The following is a 23,745-nucleotide window of genomic DNA, read 5'->3' on the forward strand; positions in this document are numbered from 1 at the left end:
TATATAGATGTATACACACAATATCATATTGCTCTTATCAATTGTCTAGGTCCGCGACAAGCAGTTTTTTTTTTTTTTTTCGAGACAGGGTTTCTCTGTGAAGCTTTGTGCTTTTCCTGGATCTTGCTCTGTAGACCAGGCTGGCATCGAACTCACAAAGATCCGCCTGCTTCTGCCTCCCGAGTGCTGGGATTACAGGCGTGCACCACCACCGCCTGGCCCTCAGTTTTTATAAAAGCTAAAAGATGTAGACACACACCATTTGATTTAATGATAATTTTGTTTTGTTTTGTTTTTCAAAACAAGGTTTTCTCTGCAGAGCCCTGGCTGTACTTGAACTTTAAGATCCTGCCTGCCTCTGTCTCTGGAGTGCTGGGATTAAAGACATGCCCACCACAACCCAGGGATTCAGTGGTCATTTTATTTTTTAATCTTTTATCTTGTTTGGTTTTTCAAGGCAGGGTTTCTCTGTGTAGCTCTGGTTGTTCTGGAATTCACTCTGTAGAACATGTCTGGCCTTGAATTCAGAGATTCTCAGAAAACTCAGAGGAAGCAGCCTGCTTCTGCCTCCTGATTGAGTGCTGGGATTAAAGGCATGTTCCACCAACCACCCAGCCTCAATGGTAATTTTATTTTATTTTTTCGAGACAGGGTCTCTCTGTGTAGCTTTGCGCCTTTCCTGGAACTCACTTGGTAGCCCAGGCTGGCGTCGAACTCACAGAGATCCGCCTGCCTCTGCCTCCCAAGTGCTGGGATTAAAGGCGTGCCCCACCACCGCCCAGCTCAATGGTCATTTTAAAAGAAAAAAACAAACATAAAAACTCGTTTGTCAATTTAGATTTTATCCATTATGAATGGTCCCATTGTATTTTGGAATGAGAAAAACAAGAAAACTTCATTCCCAAGCATTTATTGTACTTTTCTTTGTTAGAAACAGGAAGTTTTCTATGTGACAAACTTGTTCCAATGACAGAAAATAAATGAGTTCCCCAATTAGAGCACAGGTCTTCTGCAAGTCCTAGCATGTGATGGTGAGGAAATAGTAGTGTTCCGATGTCTTCATCTTTTATTTGAAGCAAGGTCTTGACATGTCGTACAATCAAGGCTCCAACTTTTGATCCTCTTGCCCCAGCCTCTGAAGTAGCAGGATTACAAGCATACAACATCTCACTCAACTTAATAGCAGTCTTAATTTCATAAAAACTATTGCTAAGATGTTGGTTTTGGTCATTTTGCAGATGGTCCATCTGAGTTAGTTCTGTTACCAATGTTATTTTCATCTTCTGCATCATCTTCATCATCACCTTTTAAAATAAATGTTTGTTGTATGACACTATGTTTAGTGGTTGCAAGAAATACAGATAGGTTAAGTGATTGATATGAGACCATTTACTTTTGGAGATTAAAAAACAGCCTAACTTATATTTTATAAACTTCAGGAGCCAGTAGGATGGCTTAGTGGGTAAAAGTGAATGCAGTACAAGTTTGGTGACTTGAGTTCAGTTAGTGGACACATGTAAGGTGGAGGGGAGAACCAGCTCTATACATGTAGCATGTCACTCACATACACACAAAATAAATGGATTTTTAAAAACTTCAGAAATTTGTTGGGTGTGATGTCCTTTAATGTCAGCACTCATGAGGCAGAGACATGCAACTCACTGTAAATTCAAGGTCAGCCTGATCTACGTAGTTAAATTCCAGGCCAGCCAGGGCCACATAGTGAGACAAAAGCAAAATAGTGTACACCTTTCATAACAGCACTTGGAAGTGGCAGTTGAATCTCTATGAGTTCAAGGCCATCCTGTCTACAATAGTGACTTCCAGGACAGCCAGGGCTGTATACAGAGACCTTGGCTTAAAAACAACAATTACAGGTTGGGGATTTAGCTCAGTGGTAGAGCACTTGCCTAGCAAGTGCAAGGCCCTGGATTCGGTTCTCAGGTCAAAAAAACAAACAAAAAAACAAACAATTAACCATGATGGTGGTGCATGCCTTTAATCCCAGCACTCGGGAGGCAGAGCCAGGCTGATCTCTGTGAGTTCGAGGTCAGGCCAGCCTGGTCTACACAGCGAGATCCACAACAGGCACCAAAACAACACAGAAAAACTCTGTCTTGAAAAAAACCAAAATAAGGGGCTGGAGAGATGGCTCAGAGGTTAAGAGCACTGACTGCTCTCCCAGAGGTCCTGAGTTCAATTCCCAGCAACCACATGGTGGCTCACAACCATCTGTAATGAGATCTGGCATCCTCTCTCTATACATAATAAATAAATAAATCTTTAAAAAAAAAAAGAAAAAGAAAAAAACCCCAAAATAAATAAATGAATGAATGAATAAATAAATAATAAAATAAATCATCAACAACAGTTAACACCCCCACACACACATCCAATAACCAAAGATTTAACTCAAATTCATTCTCTATAAAATTCACTTCTGTACAGAGACACCTCACTTGGTAGTTTTCAGAATATTCACTTGTGTCAGGCGGTGGTGATTTGAGCATTTAATTGAGGCAGGCAGATCTCTGTGAGTTCAAGGCCAGCCAAGTCTACAGAGTGAGTGAGTTACAGGACAGCCAGAACTGTTATATAGAGAAATCTTGTCCTGGAAATCATCCCCCCTCCAAAGAATATTCACTTGTTCATCTAATCATTACCACTAATTCTGAAATGTTAATTACTGTCAAAAAACCCTCCATATCCACAAAGAGCCACTCTCTGTTTATCTCATTCTTTTGAATTCAGGACCTCTGAAAGAGCGGCCAGTGTGCTTAACCGCTGAGCCATCTCTCCAGCCCCATTTATCTCATTCTTATAACTACTAATTTAATTCCTACCTCTATGGATTTGCCTATTTTAGACAGTTCATATAAATGGAAACATAGAGTGTATAGCCATTTGTGCCTGACTGTTTTAGAATACATCACTGTTGTAGCATGTGTCCACACCTCACTCCTTTGTGTGTATATGTGATGTGTATGTATGTACAAACCATAGTGCACATAGAAGTCATAAACTCAGTATAGGTCTTTACCTTTCCACTTTTCTAAAGGCCTGGAGAGATGGCTCAGGGGTTAAAAGTACTGGCTGCTCTTCCAGAGGTCCTGAGTTCAATTCCCAGCAACCACAAGGTGGCTCACAACCATCCATGAGGTCTGGTGTCCTCTTCTAGTGTGCAGACAGAACACTGTACACATAATGCCTTTAGTAGCAGTACTTGGGAGGCAGAGGCAGGTAGATCTCTGAGTTCAAGGCCAGCCTGATCTACACAGTGAGTTCCAGGATAGCCAAGGCTACATAGAGAAACCCAGTCTTGAAAACAAAACAAAACAAAACAAAATAAAGAGGGAGGAGGTGTCTCTGCATATATCAAGCTTCCTGGCTCTATCTCTCAACTCAGTGCAGGGGTACTAGGATTGCAGGCACATGGGGTTACATGGGTTTTTGGGAGTCAAACTCAAGTCCTCATGTTTGTGCAGCTAGTGCTTTACCCACTGAACAACCTACCCAGGCAAATACTTCATTATATACAATGGATATTATTCAATAATTAAAAGAATATTTATCAAAAAATGCTTATGTTTTACTCTGGTGATGGGCATTTGTATTATTTCCATTTTATGAACAGTGCTGCTACAATCAGTGTATTGAGTTTTGGCATAAACATATTTCCAGTTAACTTTGGAGAACTAGTGGTGTAACTGTGGGGTGCTATGGCTAAGTTTCTGAGGAACTCTAAAGTGGACACACTGTTTGGGTAGGAGCTCAACCTCTGGCACCCTGGCATTTCTATACCCAAAGAGTCTGGAATGTTTGGAAGGAGTCTGGTGGAAGATCCACCTCAACGCCCCTTCAAAGCCTCCTGCCCCAGAGAGGCTCAAGACCACTCCCACAGGGTATATAAGCTGCATTCCAGAAAATAATGGCACTTCTGGTCCCCATCTGGGGTCTGGGGGATATCGCCCGGGAACGCTTTACCCATTAAACCTGGGCTTTCTAATTCGGTCTGATTGGGTTTGTGGAGTCTGTGGAGAGGCCTTCAGGAGGCCTAAAACTTATAACACACCATTTTACACTTCCACCAAAAATGGCCTCAGATTTCTTCCTATCTTAGTGTGGTGGCTAATCTTGGTTGTCAACTTGACTACATCTGGAATTAACTGAGACCCAAACAGCTTGGCCCATCTGAGGAATTTTTCTTAGATTGAGGTGAGAGACTCCCCCTAAATCTGGGCTACACCTTCTTGTGGGAACCCCCATGAAAGGATATAGAAGAGGAAGCTTTTGGTTTTTTACCTGCTTGCCTTCATTCTGACTAGCAAGTCCGTCTATCCTGTTCCTGAGACACCCTTTTGCTGGTGTTAGAACTTACCAACTTCTTCCGGACTCTAACAGAGACTGAACACTAGCAGTCTCTAGGACTTCCCTGGGACTCCAGCACCAGATTAGGATTACAAGATATCTAGTCTCATGGACTGAATAATTGCTGGATCCTTGGCCTTTCTGTCAGGAGATAGCCATTATTGGACTACTCAGACCACAGGCTGCAAAGGCACTCTAATAAATATCTTTATTCTCTTTAGAGAACCCTGACTAATATATAATACATCTAGCTAATGCTTTTTATTGTTGTTGTTCTTCTTCTTCTTTTTATTGTTCTTTTTAATGATAGCCAATATTCATATTATAAAGAATGGGAAAGTACAGCTTAACTTCCTCTGTAGAAGTACTGAGTCCTTAGCTCAGGGTAATAAAATATCTATTTTGGTGTTCACGATTAAAAATAAATTTAACGAAGGTCAGTTGTGGTGGCACATTTCTTTCATCCCAGTACTGCTGAGGCAGAGGCAGGCAGATCTCTGTGAATTCAAAGCCAGCCTGGTCTAATAGTCCCAAGGCCAACCAGGGGTACCTAGTGACATTGTCTACTAAATAATTTTTTTTTCTATTAACAGAGTTGGAGAGATCAGAGGTTAAGACCACGGCCTGCTGGGGATCTAATGCCTTCTTCTGGCCTCAGAAAACACTGCATAGAAGTGGTGTACAGACGTACATACACGGCAGGCAAAAACAGCCATCTTTTAAAACAAAACAAACAAACAAAACTGAATAACAGTAATTTCTACAACAATAGACGGGGTGGATGGAAGTAGGAGCCAGAGGACGGGAAGGGCTGAGGTGAAACATTCTTTTGGACATGACATGTCCGCACACAAGTGCAGCGGTTGTGGTCACCTGCACAAGATGGCAACCTCAACATTCCACCCCCGAAAGGAGAGCGACTCATGAGGGCCCACCACTCCCAGAGGTGGTTTTGGCAGTTAATGGTTGCTGCGGGGAGGAGTCGACAATTTTTTTCTTCAGTGGTGTAGTTACCGCTGAGCTGCCCTTGCTCCAGGAGGTAACCTCCCCCCTCATACAATCTTCACTAACTCAGTGAGTGACAACCAAGGGCAGGAAAGAGAGGAGAGGGGGCCCTGTTGGGAAGGGGTTCAAGCAGGGGATGAAAGAGTGCCGTGGAAGGAAAAAATGACCACGATGCTTTGCATATATGTATGAAACTATCAATTCTTAAAATACCAAAAAGCAAAAGCCCAAAACACCCTTCTACTTTCAAAACAGACAGGAGAAAGGGTCCTCTGAGGGTGAAGACTGCCTACAACAAAGTCGGTCTCGACCATCTGGGGCTGTTCCCAGTCTGTCAAACATGTTTTTAATTTCACACCCGATACAACTTCCGTTCGTCTTCCCACACCCAGCGCCCACGTCCCGCCCGTTAGGTCTTCCGGAAGCTAGCAGCGGTTACCGACCGCCGCACGTCCGCTCCTGCACGAGCAGGGATGGACGCCTATCGCCGTCCTTGGCGCTCTCCCAGAGCAGAGGCGTGGAGCTGACTCAGTTCGTTGTCTAGTCTCTAGGCCAATGCTCGCCACGCTTTTTTGGTGAGAGAAGTGAAAAGCCGTGAAAACGAGGGGCAGAAAGACCAGACAGAGGGCAGCGAGGGCTAACGACTCTGAGACGCGACCCTCCGCACAGCCTGCCCACGCCGGAGACGCCCCGCCCCCGCGCTCACCGTCCAGAGCGTCGTCCGCATCTGCCGTCACGCCCTGCGCGTCCCGCTCCACCAGGGGCCCGAAGAACTCGGCTACCAGCTCCTTCATTCTGGCCACACCCGCCGACAGGCTCTGGAGAGGGTCCGCGTCGCCCGACGCCTCACAGGACACTTGCAGCCGCCGGGGCTCCCCATCACACCCGACGTACTCGCCCGTAAGCTCCATGGCGACCACTTAGCTTCAACAGCGCGCCACAGAGAATTGCCACCCGGAAGCGGAAGCCGCCCCGCGGCCGGGGCGGGCGAGAGAGGCGGGTAAAAGGAATGACTTCCGATTCCCGGGAACCGCCCCGCCCATTTCCCTTCCGTCTCCTTCTTTGGGATTGGCTGCCCGGCGCTCAGGCCCCGCCTTCTCACGACGCCCCTGGCGGTCACTTTTCCCGCCTCCGCCTGGGCCGCGCAGCCGAGCTCTGTGACAGTTGAGGATGGCCGGAGCCGAGAGCCCCGCCGGCGGCCAGGCGGAGCTGGAGCCCGTGGTGTCGCTGGTGGACGTGCTCGAGGAGGACGAGGAGCTGGAGAATGAGGCGTGCGCTGTCCTGGGCGGCAGCGACTCGGAGAAGTGCTCCTATTCGCAGGTGCGCGCGGCCCGGCTGCTCCCGCCGCTCTGCCTGCTTCCCGCCGGCCGCGGCCGGGCGGACTCCGGGGCGGTCCTCCACCCTGGGCTTCCACAGCCCCGGCCCTGCTACCCCCTTTCATCATCCTCGGCTTATCGCCAACAGGGCTCTCCCTCCGCCCTGCTGGAGGTACTCCGCAGGCTCCGGTCCTGGAGCAGCAGCTCTGTCCTGGTTGTCGTGGCCTGCTTTCCACGAGCTAGCTCATCCTCGTGACCTCTCAAACCCAAATTTTCTTCGCCCCACTTCTCCCACCCTTAAAGAATGTTAATTAGGCACCAGATGGGGAAAAGTAGAGTTAAAGGAAAGTGGGTTGCATTTGAAAGTCTGCCCGTGAGGGTAGGCTTCTCGACACTCCTGCTAGCCAGTGCTTTTTTTCGGCTAAGTTCCGTGTGTATGTGCGGTGTGACCCCCCCCCCCCCCCAACTCCCTCCTGAGTAGATCGGAACCAAAACATCATGTGACCCTGGAAAGCCAAGGGGGGAGAAAAGGATCTGTTTGGCGTTTGTACGACCTTGTGAACAAGAGTGCCTGTGATGCAGTGTTTCGTGACGCATCTCTGTAAAAGTACAAAAGTGAAGAAGGGTGGGTAGGAAGTAACTAACAGGATGAGAATTGGTGGAAGGAAACAGGCTAATAACCATGCCCGTGGGTGGAGTGGAAGACGGGGAAGAAGAGAGGGGACTGGGGAGTTATTGTGTGGTGTGGACCGAAGTCATAATACTGTCTTCGTTAACCAACTTGGGTTTGCGCTGCAAAATTGTTGGGTTGTTGAATAAATCTTGTATTCCAGAAATAGGCGCAGATGGTGTTCAAAGGATCACCACTAAAACACTCCCCACTTCCCTGGAAGAAGGAAAGGAAGGTCCTAAGTCTGTGTGTGAGCAGTTTATTGATACCATTATCTTTATAAAATGTATTAACTAAAAATTTTTGTTGTTGGAGATAGGGTCTTATGTAGGACCAGACTTGCCCTGAATTCCTGATTCTCTTGCCTTCACCTTCCAAGTACTGCTGGGATTACAAGTGTGCATCATCATGCCTGGCTTAATGTGGTTTGTTTGTTTGTTTGTTTGTTTTTGAGACAGAATTACAATGTGTTCTGAAGCTCATTATGTAGGCCAGCCAGGCTGGCCTTGAACTCACAGAGATCCATCTTCCTCCCAAGTGCTAGGGTTAAAAGCCTGGTCTTACGTTTGTTCTTGTTTTTAACAGTCATATATCTAGAAGTATAGACAGTTTTTTTTTTAAAGATTTATTTTTTTAATTATTTGTGTGGGTATATGTATGAGTGTAGGTGCCTTTGAGGCCAGAGGAATTTGATCCTCCTGGAGCTGGAGTTACAGGGGGTTGTGAGCTGCCCAACATGGATACTGGGAACTCAGTACTAGTTCTCTGCAAGAGCAGTATGTGCTCTTAATCTCTGAGCCATCTCTCTAACCTCAAGTTGATTCAGTTATTAAAAACATACATACTGGTGTGGGTGTGTACCATAGAACGTGTGCAGACATCTGAGAACCACTGTGGAATCAGTTGTCTACTCCACCTTTGTGTGGGTTCTAGAGATGGAATGCAGGTTTCTAGGCTTACACAGCCAGTGCCTTCACCTCACCAGCCCTGCAGTTTTTGTGATGAAATAGACATTTGTATAGTTGGGCTGGCAAGAGGGCTCAGCAAAGTGCCTTCTGCACGGCCGTGAGGACTGCCCCATCCCCACAAACCACATAGGAAGCCAGTCATGCTGATGTGTGCTTGTAATCCCCTCTCTGCAGAGCCATGTGCCCCCTTACCAATATTTCTAAATTTTGGCTGTTTTCCTTCAACTTTTAATTTTTAAATACTTTAAACTTACAGATAACTTGAAAGAATAGTATCATGAGTATCTGTATACCTTGTATATCTATTGCTTTTAAACACTTCTCTCTATTGAATACACTTTCCCTTTGTCAGTCTTCATTACTTGACAGTAAGTAGTGGACATCATTCTACTACTCTCCTAAATGTTTTCCCATTTATCTCCCTCCACGTCACAATGATTATTTTTATGTATTTTTCCTCTTTGGTGGAATTATAAGCATTTTCTAAAATTAAAGTGTGGTATTACTCTCTTAAACCTATGTAAAGTCACCTTTATTTTCATGTGTTAAATGATTAAAAATATCAATTTATTCACAGATTTAAACTTCCTCTTGCTGTAAGAAAAAAGTTACATAAAAACAGGCATCAGTATAGATCTGGAATTTGTATTGGTGTTTGGTCGTTTGTTACATAACTACATTTCCTTTTTCTCTTTTTCCTCTTTCGGGGGATGGGGCTGATCATTCAGGGCTCAGTGAAGAGACAAGCACTGTATGCCTGTAGTACATGCACACCAGAGGGAGAAGAACCAGCAGGAATTTGTCTAGCTTGCAGTTATGAATGCCATGGAAGTCATAAACTATTTGAACTATACACAAAAAGGTAAGGCAGTTTTTGCTATATATCTTCTGAATGTTTAGATTCTTTTGCAACCACAATGCCTACTTAATTTTGCTTTTCATTCAGAGTATTTGTGTGTTAGTAAAATTTAATATGGGAGGGATTGGTTTTTCCATAGGCCTTTTAATTTAATTATGGTTACTGGCTCACACTACTCCTCTTTTCCTTTTGTTATTTCATTTGTTTGTGGTGTGAGAGTGATAAAGATTTTTTTTTTTATTTGTAGCAGTATCCAGAATTGTAGTCTTTCGTTGCTTTTGTTGGAAAACTTCAAATAAGATACACAAACATCAAAAAGGCCATTTAGATTCTAGAAACGAATCAGAAATGAAAATTGTGATTGGTATTATAAGAGTAGTTAATTTTAAAAGAAAACTTAAATATATGTTCTTCCTCTTTTCTTAATAGAAATTTTCGTTGCGATTGTGGAAACAGCAAGTTTAAAAATTTGGAATGCAAATTATTTCCTGTGAGTAAGCACTATGATTAAATGTACTTGATGAGGGGCTGGAGAGATGGCTCAAGAGCTGAGAGTGTGGACTGCTCTTTCAAGGACCCAGTTCAGTTTTCGGCATCTGCAACTACCTGTAACTCCAGCTCCAAGGGATCCAACTCTTCTGGATTCTGTAGACACCTGAATACACACATATGCATGCACACATAAATAAAAATAAGTCTTCTTAAAAAATGCAGTTAAAAGTAAATACCAAAGTGTAGAAAAGCGAAAATTTAGTCTTGAGTATTTCACTTTTATTTGGTTGGAAAAACTAGATAGCCAATTGAGAGTCTACAATTTATAGTGCAGTTAATGTTAAAGGTCTGGGAAATGTTCTTTAAGCTGGTTGAGTTTTATTTATTGTGATCATCCGTGCATGCTGAGAGTTTTAGAGCAAAGCATGTGATGGGTAATAATCTGCAAAAATGAAACTATGCTTTCAGAAAAGCTGTAGGAAAATTTCTGATGAACGAGAAAGGAAGGAGAATGCCACATTGCTCATTAATAATTGCTAAAACATCTATCTTTTCTCTTTATGATTAATTTTTGACAATTTTCTTCCTTTCTGCCCCCTAATAACCTGAAGGTCTTATCTTTCATACTTGCATTTAAAGAAATGTCTTGAGGGTTGGAGAGATGGTTCAGCAGTTGAGAGCATGTTATGCTCTTCCAAAGGACCTGAATTTAATTCCCAGAACCCATCTCTGATGGCTTATAACTACCTATAACTCTAGCTCCAATGGGATCTGACTCCTTTAGCCCCTACAGGCACCTGCACTCATGTATGTGCTTATACCTGCATGTATGCGTGCATACACACACACACACACACACACACACACACACTTAAAAATAATAAAAAGTAATCTTTAAAAAAAAAAAAAAAGAGCTGGGTGGTGGTGGCCCACACCTTTGAGCCCATCACTCAAGAGGCACAACCAGGTAAATCTCTGAGTTTAAGGCTAGCCTAGTCTACAAAAGTGAGTTCCAGAACAGACAGTGCTACACAGAGAAACCCTGTCTTGAAACTCTCCCTAAACGTCCCCCCACACCCCCAAAAAAAGGGTGAAGACAAACATAGCGGTACTTAGCTGTAATTTCAGCACTAGGGAGGCAGAGGCAGGGAAATCTTGGTGAATTCTTTGTGAGTTTGAGCCCAGCCTGGTCTACACAGTGAGTTCCAGGATAGAGAAACCCTGCTCAAAACACAATAAAAAAAAAAGTGTCTGGAAGTCTCAGGCCAGTGTCATGATTAATTTTGATCTCTGTTTTGTTGTATGAGTATATTAAATAAATTTCCCTCCAACTGCTACAAAAAAGATAGAGAAAACAAGGTGTTTTCTGTCTCTGTAACTTGAAAAAATATTTCTAGAATAATTATTTTTTTTCCTTCAGACTTGAAAGTTTATGACTAGCTTGTAGGAAGATATTTAATGTAGAGATTTCTTAAATGTATAAACTTTATGATATATGAGATTGCACCTAATATTAGACTATGATATGTACTGAAATGTATTCTCTTTCAGGACAAATCAAAGGTAAATTCTTGCAATAAGTACAATGACAACTTTTTTGGATTATACTGCATTTGTAAGAGACCTTACCCCGATCCTGAAGATGAGGTAAGAGAATTGGAAGTTTAAAATATGGTTCTCAAACATCTATAAAACTGAACTGGGGTTTTGTTGCTGCTGTTTATTTTGGATGGTTTTTCCCTCATTTGAATATCATAGAAATAAAATATTGGAAAGGACTTTCTTGAGGCAAAAATTCCTTTCTCACTTGCCTATTCCATCCTCAGATATTTTCTAAGAAATAACAGTTTCTTTCCTCTATGGAAAAAAATTAAATATGAAAATAGGCTTTTTACATTTAAATTACAGTGTAAGCAAAATCCCAGAATTATTTTGTGCATTCACTTTTGCAACTAGCTTTTTTTCACCAGTGGGTCATAGATCAGCTTCCATAGTGAACAGTATACAAGTCCAGCTGGGTGTGGTAACTGGTGCCTTTAGTTTTAGGAAATAGAGGCTCTAAGACAGTCACAAGTTCAAGGTCAGCCTGACCCACATAATGAGTTCCAGGCCAGCTAGGGATACATAGGGAGGCACTGTCTCCAAAAGAAAAGAGGAGAAAACAAATGCAAGTCAACCTTGTAGCTGCTGGAGTCAGTTAGCCTAATGCCTGTAGCAGAGTAGCACTGTCTAGACTCACTATAAAGCCTTCAGTGAACATCCATAGGTGCACACTTCTGTAGCACTCTAGGTGTTATAGAAAAGCGTAGCATTGGTGGGTCCAAGGGCATTTGTATTTACATTGTGATCATGTCTACCAAAAGCATTCAGCTGATGATAATTATTTTGAAAGTATTTTTCTTTTTCTTTCTGTGTGTTTTGTTGTCTTGAGACAGGGCCCTTTTTTTATGGTGAAAAAAAAAATGTGTGTATTTAGAATTAGCCAGTTGGACTTAGCTTAGATGATCCCAATTTTGTTGGCTGCATCCAGAGCATCATAATCAAGAGTTAACTAAACATATGCCTTCTCTCAGTCAGGCCTTATCTGGGTATTGACTTTGGCCACATTAATGTCATAGAGTTTCTTTACAGCCTGTTTGATTTGGTGCTTGTTAGCAGTGAACCCAAGTGTGTTGTCTCCTGTCTTCATGACTGATTCAGTGGTCAGGAGGAATTTGATGATGGCATAATTGTTACGCTTGTTTCTCCTGTCTTTTGAGTGTATTTGGGTTGTGTTAGGAGTCATGGGGTCTTAGGCCACCGGAATGTGGGTGACATGTGGATCTTTTTGTGGCACTGGACGCCTTTTAGCAGTGCTTCCTTGGCTTTCAAGGCCTTCATTTTTAGTGCCATCTTGGGTCTTACTATGTCGCCCTGTCTGGCCTCAAACTCGGCTTCAAGTGCTAGGATCTTCTGGCAATTTTTCTTAACAGTCTTGTCAACCCTATATATTATTAATCCTTTAAAATCTTGCCATGTTTGCTCAGTGGTGGTGGTGCATGCCTTTGATCCCAGCACTCAGGTGGGTCTCTGTGAATTAAGAGATCCCAGCACTCTAAAGAGAATGAGTTCCAGGACAGCCAGGTCTACATAAGAGAGACCGTGTCTCAAAAGATTTAAAAAAAAAAAAAATCTTGCCATGTTATATGGCAATGGTTTATAATTATTGTATGAGTGTTTTGCCTGTAAATGTGTATGTGTACCAAGTGGGTATCTGGTGCACGTGGAGAGTCAACAGGGCCTCAGATCCCCTGGAACTGAAGTTGTCAGCCACCATGTGGGTGCTGGGAACTAACCCAAATTCTCTGCTAGAGTAGAGTAAATTAACCACCGAGTCATCTCCCCAGCCCTAAAATTGGGTCTTTTAAGAGTTTTCTTTAGCTAAGTGTAGTGGTGGTGCACACCTTTAATCCCAGCACCTGGGAGGCAGAGATAGGTGGACCTCTGTGAGTTTGAGACCAGCCTGGTCTACAGTGAGTTCTAGGACAGCCAAGGCTACACAGAGAGACCTTGTCTTGGGGGGGAAAATAATTTTCTTTTTCCTGCTTGTGAATGAAATTATTCAGCTTCCTATGAGTTAGAGGCATGGCTTTCCGTCTCCTTAATGTTTTGTTTGTATATTTACAGATCTGCAAGGGTACTTTGTGTATGTAGAGGAATTAACTTACATCTTTCTGGCTTTTTAATCATCTGGGACCATAATTATTGAACCAAATTATATACAAGGGGAAATTAAAAGTATCTTCTAATAAATATCTCTTCAAACTGGATAATTTTAAGAATGGAATAAAATATTCCTTATAGCACTTTTGAAACAAAAGACTCCCTCTCCCCTAAAAAAGAAATAAATTGAGAGACAGAAAGAAAAAAACAAACAAACAGAAGTGCTCTGTCTATTGAGTGTCCTATTTATTTATTATTTTTGCCCCTTAAGAAACTTCCACAGTAAAGGGACAGAAAACATGAGAATGTTATTTAGTTGGTATGAAAGCCTAAGATAAAGGAAAATTATCCTCTACGTAGTCTCTCTCAGTGTGTGTGTGTGTATGTGTGTGTGTGTGTGTGTGTGTGTGTGTGTGATTTTCTAGTGTTGGCTAGGAAGGAACTTGGATAACTGCAAACTATGTGACGGGGATCGGATTTGTCCTTCTGACTGATCTCACACGGATGGGTTTCTCAGAGTTGCTAGAGAACAACTGAGTATCTAGTTCTCCTGTGGGTAAACAATCATTACAATTTTTTTTTTTTTGTTAGGTTCCAGATGAGATGATTCAGTGTGTGGTCTGTGAAGACTGGTTCCATGGCAGGGTAAGAAAAACTTTGACCTTTTAAGATGTGTCCCATGGGGTAGATGGTACATGCCTATCATTCGAGCACTTGGTGGTTGGAGGGAGAAAGATCAGGAGTTCAAGGCCACCCTCAGCTACTTGAGACTGTGTCTCAAAAATAAATAAATGGGGCTGGGAAATGGCTCACTACGTCAAAGTACTTGGAGGCAGAGAGACTGGCAGATTTGCTGTGAGTTCAAGGCCAGTCTCGTTTATGTAATAATTTTCAAGTCTGCCAGGACTATAACAGTGATACCCTATCTCAAAAAATATTCTGTTTTATTTTACATTTCCTTTGATAAAAACATGATCAGTGTACTTTTACAGTATCTGTTTATAAAACAACACGCATTCCTGAGAACTTGGAGATGACAGGAAACATCTGGTTTTCTATATCCACAGCATCTTGGTGCCATTCCCCCTGAGAGTGGAGATTTCCAAGAGATGGTGTGCCAGGCTTGTATGAAACGCTGTTCTTTCTTGTGGGCTTATGCTGCCCAGTTGGCAGGTAAGTGTTTCTGTGAGGTTGATGTGACACAAATTTGTGCTTGTGAAATGTGTGTCTTCAATCCAGAAATTTTAGCAGTTATTTTTTTTAAAGATTTATTTATTATATATACAGTGTTCTGTCAGCTTGTATGCCTACAGGCCAGAAGAGGGCACCAGATCTCATTATGGATGGTTGTGATCAACCATGTGGTTGCTGGGAATTGAACTCAGGACTCCGGAAGAATTATTTTTATTTTTAACTGGACTTGAGGGAGATCTAGAAAACATCCAGCTATGTCCCTTCTCCACACAGTGCTTTTAGATTGGGTGAGAGCCTATCAAGAACAAATGTGAACTTGAATGCAGTGATACAAAGTATTGATACAACCAGAGTTAGAGAAAGTATTTGCGTGGGGCTTTGAAGGATAAATAGAACTAAAGTAAGTAGCTAAATGTAAGATTTGTTTTTTGTTTTTTTTTTTTTTGTTTTTTTTTTTGGTTTTTTTCGAGACAGGGTTTCTCTGTAGCTTTGGAGGCTGTCCTGGAACTCACTTTGTAGACCAGGCTGTCCTCGAACTCACAGAGATCTACCTGCCTCTGCCTCCCGAGTGCTGAGATTACAGGCGTGCGCCGCCACCCCACCCCCCACCCCACTCCACCCCCGCCATCCGTAAGATAAGTTGTAACATACCTTAGAGTTATCAATAATAGATAAATATTACTCACAGTAAAGGTCAAGGTGACAGATATGAAGGCCGTTGTTCAGACACGAGCTTCCTGTGTGTCCTCACATCATGGAGAGAGCATACCGGCTCTCTAGTATTCTCTAGGAATACTAATTGCAGTTATGAGGAAAGGCCCTATTTATTGTCACCTTTTGGGGTGGGGATGGGGCGTATTTTTGAGATTTTGTAGCTCTGGCTGTCCTGGAACTCACTCTGTAGACTAGCTAGGTTGGCCTCGAACTCAGGTCGGTCTGCCTCTGCCTCTGCCTCTGCCTCTGGAGTGCTGGGATTAAAGGCCTATGTCACCACCTCCTGGCCCTAATCACCTTGTTAAGGCCCTACCTTTTAATACTACTGCACTGGAGTGTAGCCAGATGTTTCTCTGGTCCTGCCTTGCCCAGCAGTCTGGACGAATCTCTCTCACCTGTAGTCCTGTAGCCGCTTATAAAATAATCACACAGAGGTTTATGTTAATTACAAACTGTATGGCCTATGGTTTCAGCTTCTTGCTAGCTAGCTCTTTCATCTTAAATTAACCCATTCCTATTAATCTGTATGTTGCCACATGGTCATGGCATTACTGGTCTGCTGGCATCTTGTTGCTCCTTCAGTGATGGGCTGGTGTCTCTCCTGACTCTGCCCTTCTCTCTCTATCTCTGTTTGGATTTCCCACATGGCTGTAAGCTTTCTTGCCATAGGCCAAAACAGCTTTATTAGCCAGTAGGAACTACACATATTCACAGCACACAGAAAGACATCCCACAGCACTGAAGGTTGACTTTTAGCATATGTATTTTGCAAAGTGTATGTATCCCTCCTGTAGCAGTTGGGGAAACAGCATGCTATGTGGGTTACACACCAGGAAATGGAATAAAAACATAAGCTATCCAAAACAAAAAACAACAAGCTGTCATGCAGAGGGGTCGTCAAGTGTGCTACTTACACTGGACGTGTTTTCTGCTGTGCCATCTAAATTTCTTGTCCTCATTTTTTCGGACTTTGACCGTAGACGCTACAAGCGCATAGCTATGCCTAAGATCTCTTCCTACTGGTTTCACAGTCACGGCTTTCTGTTCATTCTTCTTCCAGATACAGCTCAGTTTCCTACAGACACTTGAGCTATCTGTATTTCCCACTGGGTTTTCTTTTTTGCTTTTGGCAGGTTAGTAGTTTTGTTTTGTTTGTATGGATCAAACCCAGACCCTCACACATACTAGGCAAGAGCTGTCTTCTGAGCCACCCCCAGTCCTGTTTGGTTGTTTTTTGAAGTAGAGTTTCTCTGTCACCCAGGCTGACCTCATGCTTTTTCAGTCTTGCCTATCGGGTGCTTTACCCTGGACTGCAAGCCCATTCCCACCGTTAGCTCCTTACTGTCTTTCTCTAGACCCATCCTTTCTGACGCCTTCCTTCCAACTAAACACTTGTGTTTTCCAGAACTGTCTTTTTCCTGTTTTTAGTTAAATCCCTTCCTTCCTACTGCCTTGTTTCTTTGGTTAGCCCTTTTTTTTTGTTTTGTTTTGTTTTGTTTTTTCGAGACAGGGTTTCTCTGTGTAGCTTTGCGCCTTTCCCTGGAACTCACTTGGTAGTCCAGGCTGGCCTCAAACTCACAGAGATCCTCCTGGCTCCTGAGTGCTGGGATTAAAGGGTGCGTCACCACCGCCTGGCTGTTAGCCCTTCTTTTAACAACTACAGTGTATTCTTTATAAGTGCTTATGTAGTGACTAATATTTTTTTTTAATGAACTATTTATTTGGGTTAGGCAGGCATTATGTTAAAAAATAGTGCTAATTCCTTTCTTGTTACTACAGAGACTTAGGCTGCCTTTTTTCCTAGTGCAAGATATTTTAGTAGAATGTGATTTCTTGATCTGAGAGGCCAATACAGCTGTGTATGTTTGTTTTGTTGAACCCACAGTCACCAGAGTGTCTGCTGAAGATGATGGGCTACTGCTGAATGTTGATGGCGTGGGTGATCAAGAGGTTATCAAGCCTGAAAATGGAGGTCACCAAGATAACACCCCAAAAGAGGATGTTCCAGAACATGGAAAGAATGCTGGCAAGGAAGTTAAAGCTGAGCAGAATAATGAGCCATGTACCAGCTCTAGTTCTGAGTCTGTCAGCCAGGTAGTGTGTGAAACTTAAGTTCATACGAAGTGAAACTAAGGCTAGGGTGAAGTGCTTGTGATACAGTTGTGAGGACTTTAGGTCTCCAGTACCAATGCAAAGTAAAATGGTCACACTGAGCATGATGGACACGTCTTTGATCCAAGCACTTAAGAGGCAGACGCAGGAAGATCTCTGAGTTTGAAGCTGGCCTAGTTTACATAGCAAGTTCCAGGTTAACCCAAGGTGTATAGTGATACCCTGTCTCAAATGGCAACAAAGTCTGGTACAGTGTGCACCTGTATCCCAGTGCTGGGAAGCTAGAGATGAGAGGATCCCTGGAGTTGGCTAACAGACATTCTAGCCAATCAGTGAGGTTCAGTGAGAGACCCTGTTTCAGAACTAAGATAGAGAAGTTGATTGAGGAAGACACTTGAATGTTAATGGTCTTCCTTAAACACGCGCGCGCGCGCGCGCACACACACACACACACACACACACACACACACACACACACACACACAGAGCTGGTTAAAAGCAATGGCTGCTAGATATAAAGCACAGAACAATCAGACTGCAACCCACAGAACCAGGGAGATTATATAGCAGGGGGGGGACCTAGGATGACTGTGGCTTATAATAAGTTTTGGTTTTACTCAGTTACTGGGCAAGCCCAAATGAAACATTTCACTATTAGGATAAGAATTTATACTGGGGCTGGAGAGATGGCTCAGAGGTTAAGAGCACTGACTGCTCTTCCAGAGGTCCTGAGTTCAATTCCCAGCAACCACATGGTGGCTCACAACCATCTGTAATGAGACCTCATGCCCTCTTCTGGCCTGCAGACATACATGCAGACAGAACATTGTATAGATAATAAATAAATAAATCTTTTAAAAAAAAAAGAATTTATACTGTATCAAGCTGATAATAGAAAAATAAATAAATAAGTAAATAAAAATGAAAAAAGAGGAAGGAAAAAAAAAAGCAATGGCTGTTGTTCCAGAAGACCTGGGGTTCAACTTCCAGAACTCACATGGTAGCTTACAACTATCTGTAACTCCAGTCCCAGGAATCAGATGTCCTCTTCTAGCCACCCAGGTACCAGCCATACACATGGTACACAGACATACATGCAGGCAAAACACCCATACACATAAGAATAAAATATGGTTTTTCAAATTTAAAAATACAGAGCTAAAACTTCAGAACTTCATTTTATTTCAGATAGCGTTTAAGAACGAAAACAGCAAACCTGAGGTGCAGTCTGGCTGCAGACTTGAGGAGCTCCAAGCCAAGCAGTTTGTGAAGACAGATGCTGCCACCTATTGGCCCCTGAACTGGCGCAGCAGGCTGTGCACCTGCCAAGACTGTATGGTGAGTTCACAGGTTATGCACTGCACAGTTTATTCATGGGTTTATAGAGGAATTCAGGGGACACTGAATTTCCTGTGGGCCAAATATATAAAAGCCACACTTGTAGACCGAGTTCTTGTAGAGGAAAATCAGAATTATGTGATACTTTCTGCCAAGTTTCAGTAGAAAACACCAATTCTGTGGCTGGAGAGAGGGTTCAGTGGGTAAGAATTGCATACTGCTCTTACAGAGGACCTCGGTTCAGTTCCCAGCACCCTCATGGTGGCTCACAGAGTCTGTACTCCAGTTCCAGGAGATCCTGATAGTTTCTTTTGGCCTCTATGGGAGCTGCCTGCATGTAGTGACTGACATATGTGCAGGCGAAATACCCATGCACATAAAATAAGTAAAAGAAAACCCACAAGTTCTTTTCTTTGTGCTATAGAATGGCTCAGAAACTTAAGAGCTTGAAAATTGGTAAACTAGTAGATTTGAAATTCAGACTGCATAGACCAAATGTTCCGTGGAAGTCCGAAGATTTCTGAAAAAGATCTGGGCCAAAAGTATAAATTCACCAGACAACTTCGAAACTCAGTTTTCTAGTTGTCAATTTAAAGATGAATAAAGTTAGTTATTCTCCTGAATTTGACTTTCTGAAAATGACATTCTAATGGGGAGATTGATTTTTGTTTGTTTGTTTGTTTTAAAGAAAATGTATAGAGAACTAGATGTCCTGTTCCTGACAGATGAATATGATACAGTTTTGGCTTATGAGAACAAAGGCAAGAGTGAGCAGGCAACTGATAGAAGAGACCCTTTAATGGACACACTAAGCAGCATGAACAGGGTCCAGCAAGTGGAGCTCATTTGTGGTAAATACTGCTCATAAGGTTTCCTTCTCTATTCAGGAAAATGTATAAAGATAATAAACATGTTTCCATCTTTATGCAATGAAAATTAAAATTAGAATTATGGAGTAGATCTTTAGCTAGTTTGATGTTTTTACTCTGCTGAATAGTTAGTTGCTGTTACCAACAGCTCACTTGCATTTCATGCTAGAATAATGTTTAGGACCACAGAGTTGCCAGGTGTGGTGGCGGACCTTTAATCCAGCGCTTGGGTGGCAGAGGCAGGAGGATCTCTGTGAGTTGGAGGCCAGCCTGGTCTACAGAGCGAGATCCAGGACAGGCAGGACTGTGTAGAGACTGTCTCGAGAGAAGCAAACAAACTAGAGCACACACTGTTTGATTGCTGAGAAATAGAAAGCCCTTTACAGAAGTCTCAGCTAGTTTTTATGGAGTGAGGATATTTCTGGATTGTGTTTGTTGTTTTTTTTAGTTTTTTTGAAATAGAGTTTTATTGTGTGTGGCCCTGGTTGTCCTGGAACTAGCTCTGTAGACCAGGCTGACCTTGAACTCACAGAGATCCTCCTGCCTCTGCCTCCCAAGTGCTGGAATTAAAGGCATGAGCCACCATCACACAGATACCAAAATGAAAGAAGCCCAGAGTTGAAATAAATGGGGGACATGTTTCTCTTTTTTTTGTTTTTTTTTTTGTTTTTTTCCAGAGCTGAGGACCGAACCCAGGGCCTTGCGCTTGCTAGGCAAGCATTCTACCACTGAGCTAAATCCCCAACCCCTGTTTCTCTGGGTTATAACTGAGACAACATTGCTGTAAACTTAACAGACTTGCCTATCAATGGCAAATATTTTGTTTATAAAGTGTAAGGCCTGTCTGAACTTTTTGTTGTTTTGATTTAGAATACAATGACTTGAAAACGGAACTTAAAGACTATCTGAAGAGATTTGCTGATGAAGGCACGGTATGTTGAGTTGAAGAATCTTAATCATAGCTTTGTTAGTTTTGAATAAACTTTATTTTCTCTAATGTTAAAAAAATTGTGCAACCTAAATTGAACAGTGGGTTTTTTTGTTTGTTTGTTTTTTGTTTTTTTTTTAAGTTTTTGTTTGTTTGTATTTTGAAACAGGATTTTTCAGGGTAGCCTTGTCTGGCTTCAAATTCTCCAGCTGTGTGTCTCAGTCTCCCAAATGCTGGAATCACAAGGGTATACCCCCATGCCTGGCTAAGGAGCTGAATGTCTAAGGCAGAAACTACTTACAGGGGTATTGGTAGGCCAGTGAAACATCAGGGTCCTTAGCACCCTGAATGTGGGCAGGACAGTTACACAGGGTCTGGCAAGTGACTGCAGTGGAGGAATATTGGAAGGAATCTGCCAATTCAGATCCTTGGGTGGGGGATAGGAAGATGACTGGGCAGATGGCAGTTAAAGTAGGATTCTGAGAGGCCCAGAGTTAGAAGGACTCTCTTGTCAGGTTGAAGCATTCATTATCTTGCAAGTCTGTACTTGTTATTTTTTAAAGATTTTATTTTTATTTTATGTGTATGAATGTTTGCCTCTATGTATGAATGTGTGCTGCCTGAATGTAATAATAGCCTCTGTGGCCTCAGTGAGTATGTCTGTAAAAAGATGCTATTAACTACACACTAAGATGCAGAGGCCTCTGTCAAACGTGGTTTGGCTTGGGATTTGTCTCACTTCTGTGAAAGGAAAGCAGTGGTCACTTAGTAAAGACTACCTTGAGTTACAAATCTGTCACTCTTGTCAGTGACAGCTTGTGATCACTGCATAGTGTACTGTGTTCTCCGCTCTCATGCTGGCTCGCTTAGGTGCGTACAGCATGGTTTCATACGGCAGTGAGCTTATCCACATGCAATCCTGTGGTGAGTGGAGGGGTGGCCTGCAATTCTCTTTTGTTTTGTTATTGTGGTTTTTGAAACTGGGTTTCATTTTGTAGCCCAGGCTGGCCTTGAACCTATGGCTGTCTTCCTATACTAGAATTACAGACTGCAACCAGGCTAGCTTTTCTGGCTCTGGAATTAACCAGTGGAGTTATTTTGCTTGCCTGTGAGCGTTCTTTTTGTTGCTATTGTTCAAACCTTGGCTTTTCATCAACAGGTTGTTAAGAGAGAGGACATTCAGCAGTTCTTTGAAGAATTTCAATCAAAAAAGAGAAGGAGAGTGGATGGGCTGCAGTATTACTGCAGCTAGAGCGGAGTGCCATTTCAGGTCCATGAAAATGCCACTGTTCTGGAATAAAGAGACCTGTGTCACACTTGGTCCTCTTTCCATCCTCCTGTGGCCTCAAGCTCCCTTCTCCTTAACAGCAGCCACAGTGTTTATGCTGGTGTCTCATCATAAGCATCCTCAATGACTCAGCCAGATGCTCCTCATTCCACAGACTTCAGCTTTCCTGTCCAGGATACCCAGGGTTTTGCTTGTTTAAAGAAGTTTGATTTGATCTTGAGAAAGCAAATTGATTTCTTTTTTAGCAATTTGTTCCATGACTCCCAAATGTGTGTCCACAGAGCTATTGCCTTCTGGGTGCTCTCTGTCTTGCAGGTTTTCTTCCTGTCAGCCTGAACCTCCATGGGGGACCATCCCCTCTGCCCTCATGATCACGGTGCCTTGGGTCATGGCTTCCACAATCCTGCTCTTTGAGTCCTCACTGCTTTCTGAGGTTTGGTCGTGACTTGAAGGGATTTGAGAACTTTCTCTGGACCAGCCTTCAGAGCACCAGGACTGGTGTTCTGGTGTTGATATCTGTTGTAAGCAGGGAGGCTGACTCATGGCAGGATTGAGGAAGCAAGCCTTTGTGAATTTCACCACCGTTCTTTGGGCACTCAGACATCAGCGTTAGTACTGTAATGCTCCCAGAGCTTCCAGGGAACCCACCCATATCTGAATCCCTTTGCTGCTGCCTAAAATGACCAGATCCCACCTGTGACATGTGGGTGCTTCACAGAGTCCTCTGGCTTCTTACATTATCAGGGATATGCATAAGCATATATTAAAAATGGACCTATTTTGATATTGTTCTGTTAGGAAATGGTTATTGGAACCCCAATAAGTTATTTTTTCCCCTTGAATCTGCTGAAGGCAAAGATACTGACTGACCTTGGTGGTGAGTGGGGCAGTGATACTGCCCTGGAAGAGGGACCGAAGATTCCAGACAAAGCCCTCAGCTGCACACATGGTGAGTTTTTGTATGGAAACAGTGTGCACAGCTACTCCCCTCCTGAATGAAGTCTGAGGATCCTCGTGGGTTGCTGTATAAAACTCAGTGTTTGAGGGAAGCCTTTGAAAAGTTCCCTCAGTCTATGTGGGAAACATCTTTTGATTTACAAAGCCCTAAGTTGCCCCTTTGAGAGGAATAGGGTCTTCCCTAGCACACTGTGAGGTATATTAAAAGCATTTTAGGCCACATGTTAGTGTGGATGTTTTTGTGTGTGTGCAGCAATTGTATGCATGAATGCTCGCCAATTCCTGGATAAGATGAAAGAGCCTACAAATAAGGCCTCAGGAAATGGCATGGCTCCTGTGCTGTAGCCTGCAGCCTCCTAATGACAGGGCCTGTGAAGACTGATGTTCAGAGCTGGAAGGTTCCTGGCTGTGGGCAATGCCTGTAATGCACTGAGCTAGCCGCCTGGAGAGGGCTCAGTTAAAAACCTCAGGTGCCTACAACCTGCGGATCTTCCAAATCTGAGGATATTTTGAACTTGAGAGTTGCACTTCCATGTTCCATCCTGTCCTCAAAGTTTATATCTTCCCAGATGGCCGACTTACTACCAAAAAGTCCCTGTCTGCCTGGGGCAGGTTAGAGCCAAGGCTTAGTTAGTATAGTGTTAGCGAGCGGCAGTACAGATGCCCAGTGCTGAATGGCCTGTCTAAGAGAGGCTCTCCACTTAACCAGACAACCTCTTTTTGTACACAACTGTTCACAACTAGTTTTCTTACTGACTTGGGCTATCTCTTCTTGTAGAGATGGTTTGGGCCAACATGTCGCAGTTGATATTAATGCATGTTTTATGCAAAACAAAAATGTGATACTAGTTACTTTTAAGGAATTCTGGCATTGTATGTACATTTTTGTAGAAATTACTACTGGACTTAACATATTTCAATCAGGTTTCTGTAAAATCCAAATTAAAGCAATTTAAAATAGTTGA

General features: G+C 42.9%; 2 protein-coding genes across 3 annotated transcripts; one reads left to right on the plus strand and one right to left on the minus strand.

The window, feature by feature from the left end:
- Positions 1–894: 894 nt before the first annotated feature.
- On the minus strand, positions 895–6,381 carry Gon7 (GON7 subunit of KEOPS complex). Of its 2 annotated transcripts, none has more exons than XM_036205390.1 (2): positions 6,080–6,379; positions 895–1,304 (listed from the first exon to the last, which is right to left on the minus strand). In XM_036205390.1, the coding sequence occupies exons 1-2, from the start codon at positions 6,282–6,284 to the stop codon at positions 1,228–1,230; spliced, it is 282 nt and encodes a 93-aa protein (XP_036061283.1). In that variant the 5' UTR covers positions 6,285–6,379; the 3' UTR covers positions 895–1,227. The 2 variants fall into 2 exon arrangements, with proteins under 2 accessions (XP_036061283.1, XP_036061285.1); XM_036205392.1 differs by lacking the exon at positions 895–1,304 and adding an exon at positions 4,977–5,940 and having other exon boundaries at positions 6,080–6,381.
- Ubr7 (ubiquitin protein ligase E3 component n-recognin 7) lies at positions 5,816–23,745 on the plus strand. Its single transcript, XM_036205385.1, has 11 exons — positions 5,816–6,693; positions 9,056–9,189; positions 9,616–9,676; positions 11,230–11,325; positions 13,972–14,025; positions 14,448–14,553; positions 17,174–17,382; positions 18,589–18,738; positions 19,427–19,589; positions 20,478–20,539; positions 21,695–23,745. The coding sequence occupies exons 1-11, from the start codon at positions 6,544–6,546 to the stop codon at positions 21,785–21,787; spliced, it is 1,278 nt and encodes a 425-aa protein (XP_036061278.1). The 5' UTR covers positions 5,816–6,543; the 3' UTR covers positions 21,788–23,745.

This window comes from Onychomys torridus, chromosome 14, assembly GCF_903995425.1.
Source record: "Onychomys torridus chromosome 14, mOncTor1.1, whole genome shotgun sequence".
NCBI lineage: Eukaryota > Metazoa > Chordata > Mammalia > Rodentia > Cricetidae > Onychomys > Onychomys torridus.

What these genes read in the sequence shown, in the direction of transcription:
- Gon7 (XM_036205390.1), bottom strand. Translation starts at nt 6,284, where the DNA reads ATGGAGCTTACGGGCGAGTACGTCGGGTGTGATGGGGAGCCCCGGCGG. An exon ending in TGCGGACGACGCTCTGGACG is followed by an intron (nt 1,305 to 6,079) that starts GTGAGCGCGGGG and finishes TTATTTTAAAAG; the next exon opens with GTGATGATGAAGATGATGCA.
- Ubr7 (XM_036205385.1), top strand. Translation starts at nt 6,544, where the DNA reads ATGGCCGGAGCCGAGAGCCCCGCCGGCGGCCAGGCGGAGCTGGAGCCC. An exon ending in TGGAATGCAAATTATTTCCT is followed by an intron (nt 9,677 to 11,229) that starts GTGAGTAAGCAC and finishes ATTCTCTTTCAG; the next exon opens with GACAAATCAAAGGTAAATTC. An exon ending in GATTTGCTGATGAAGGCACG is followed by an intron (nt 20,540 to 21,694) that starts GTATGTTGAGTT and finishes TTTCATCAACAG; the next exon opens with GTTGTTAAGAGAGAGGACAT.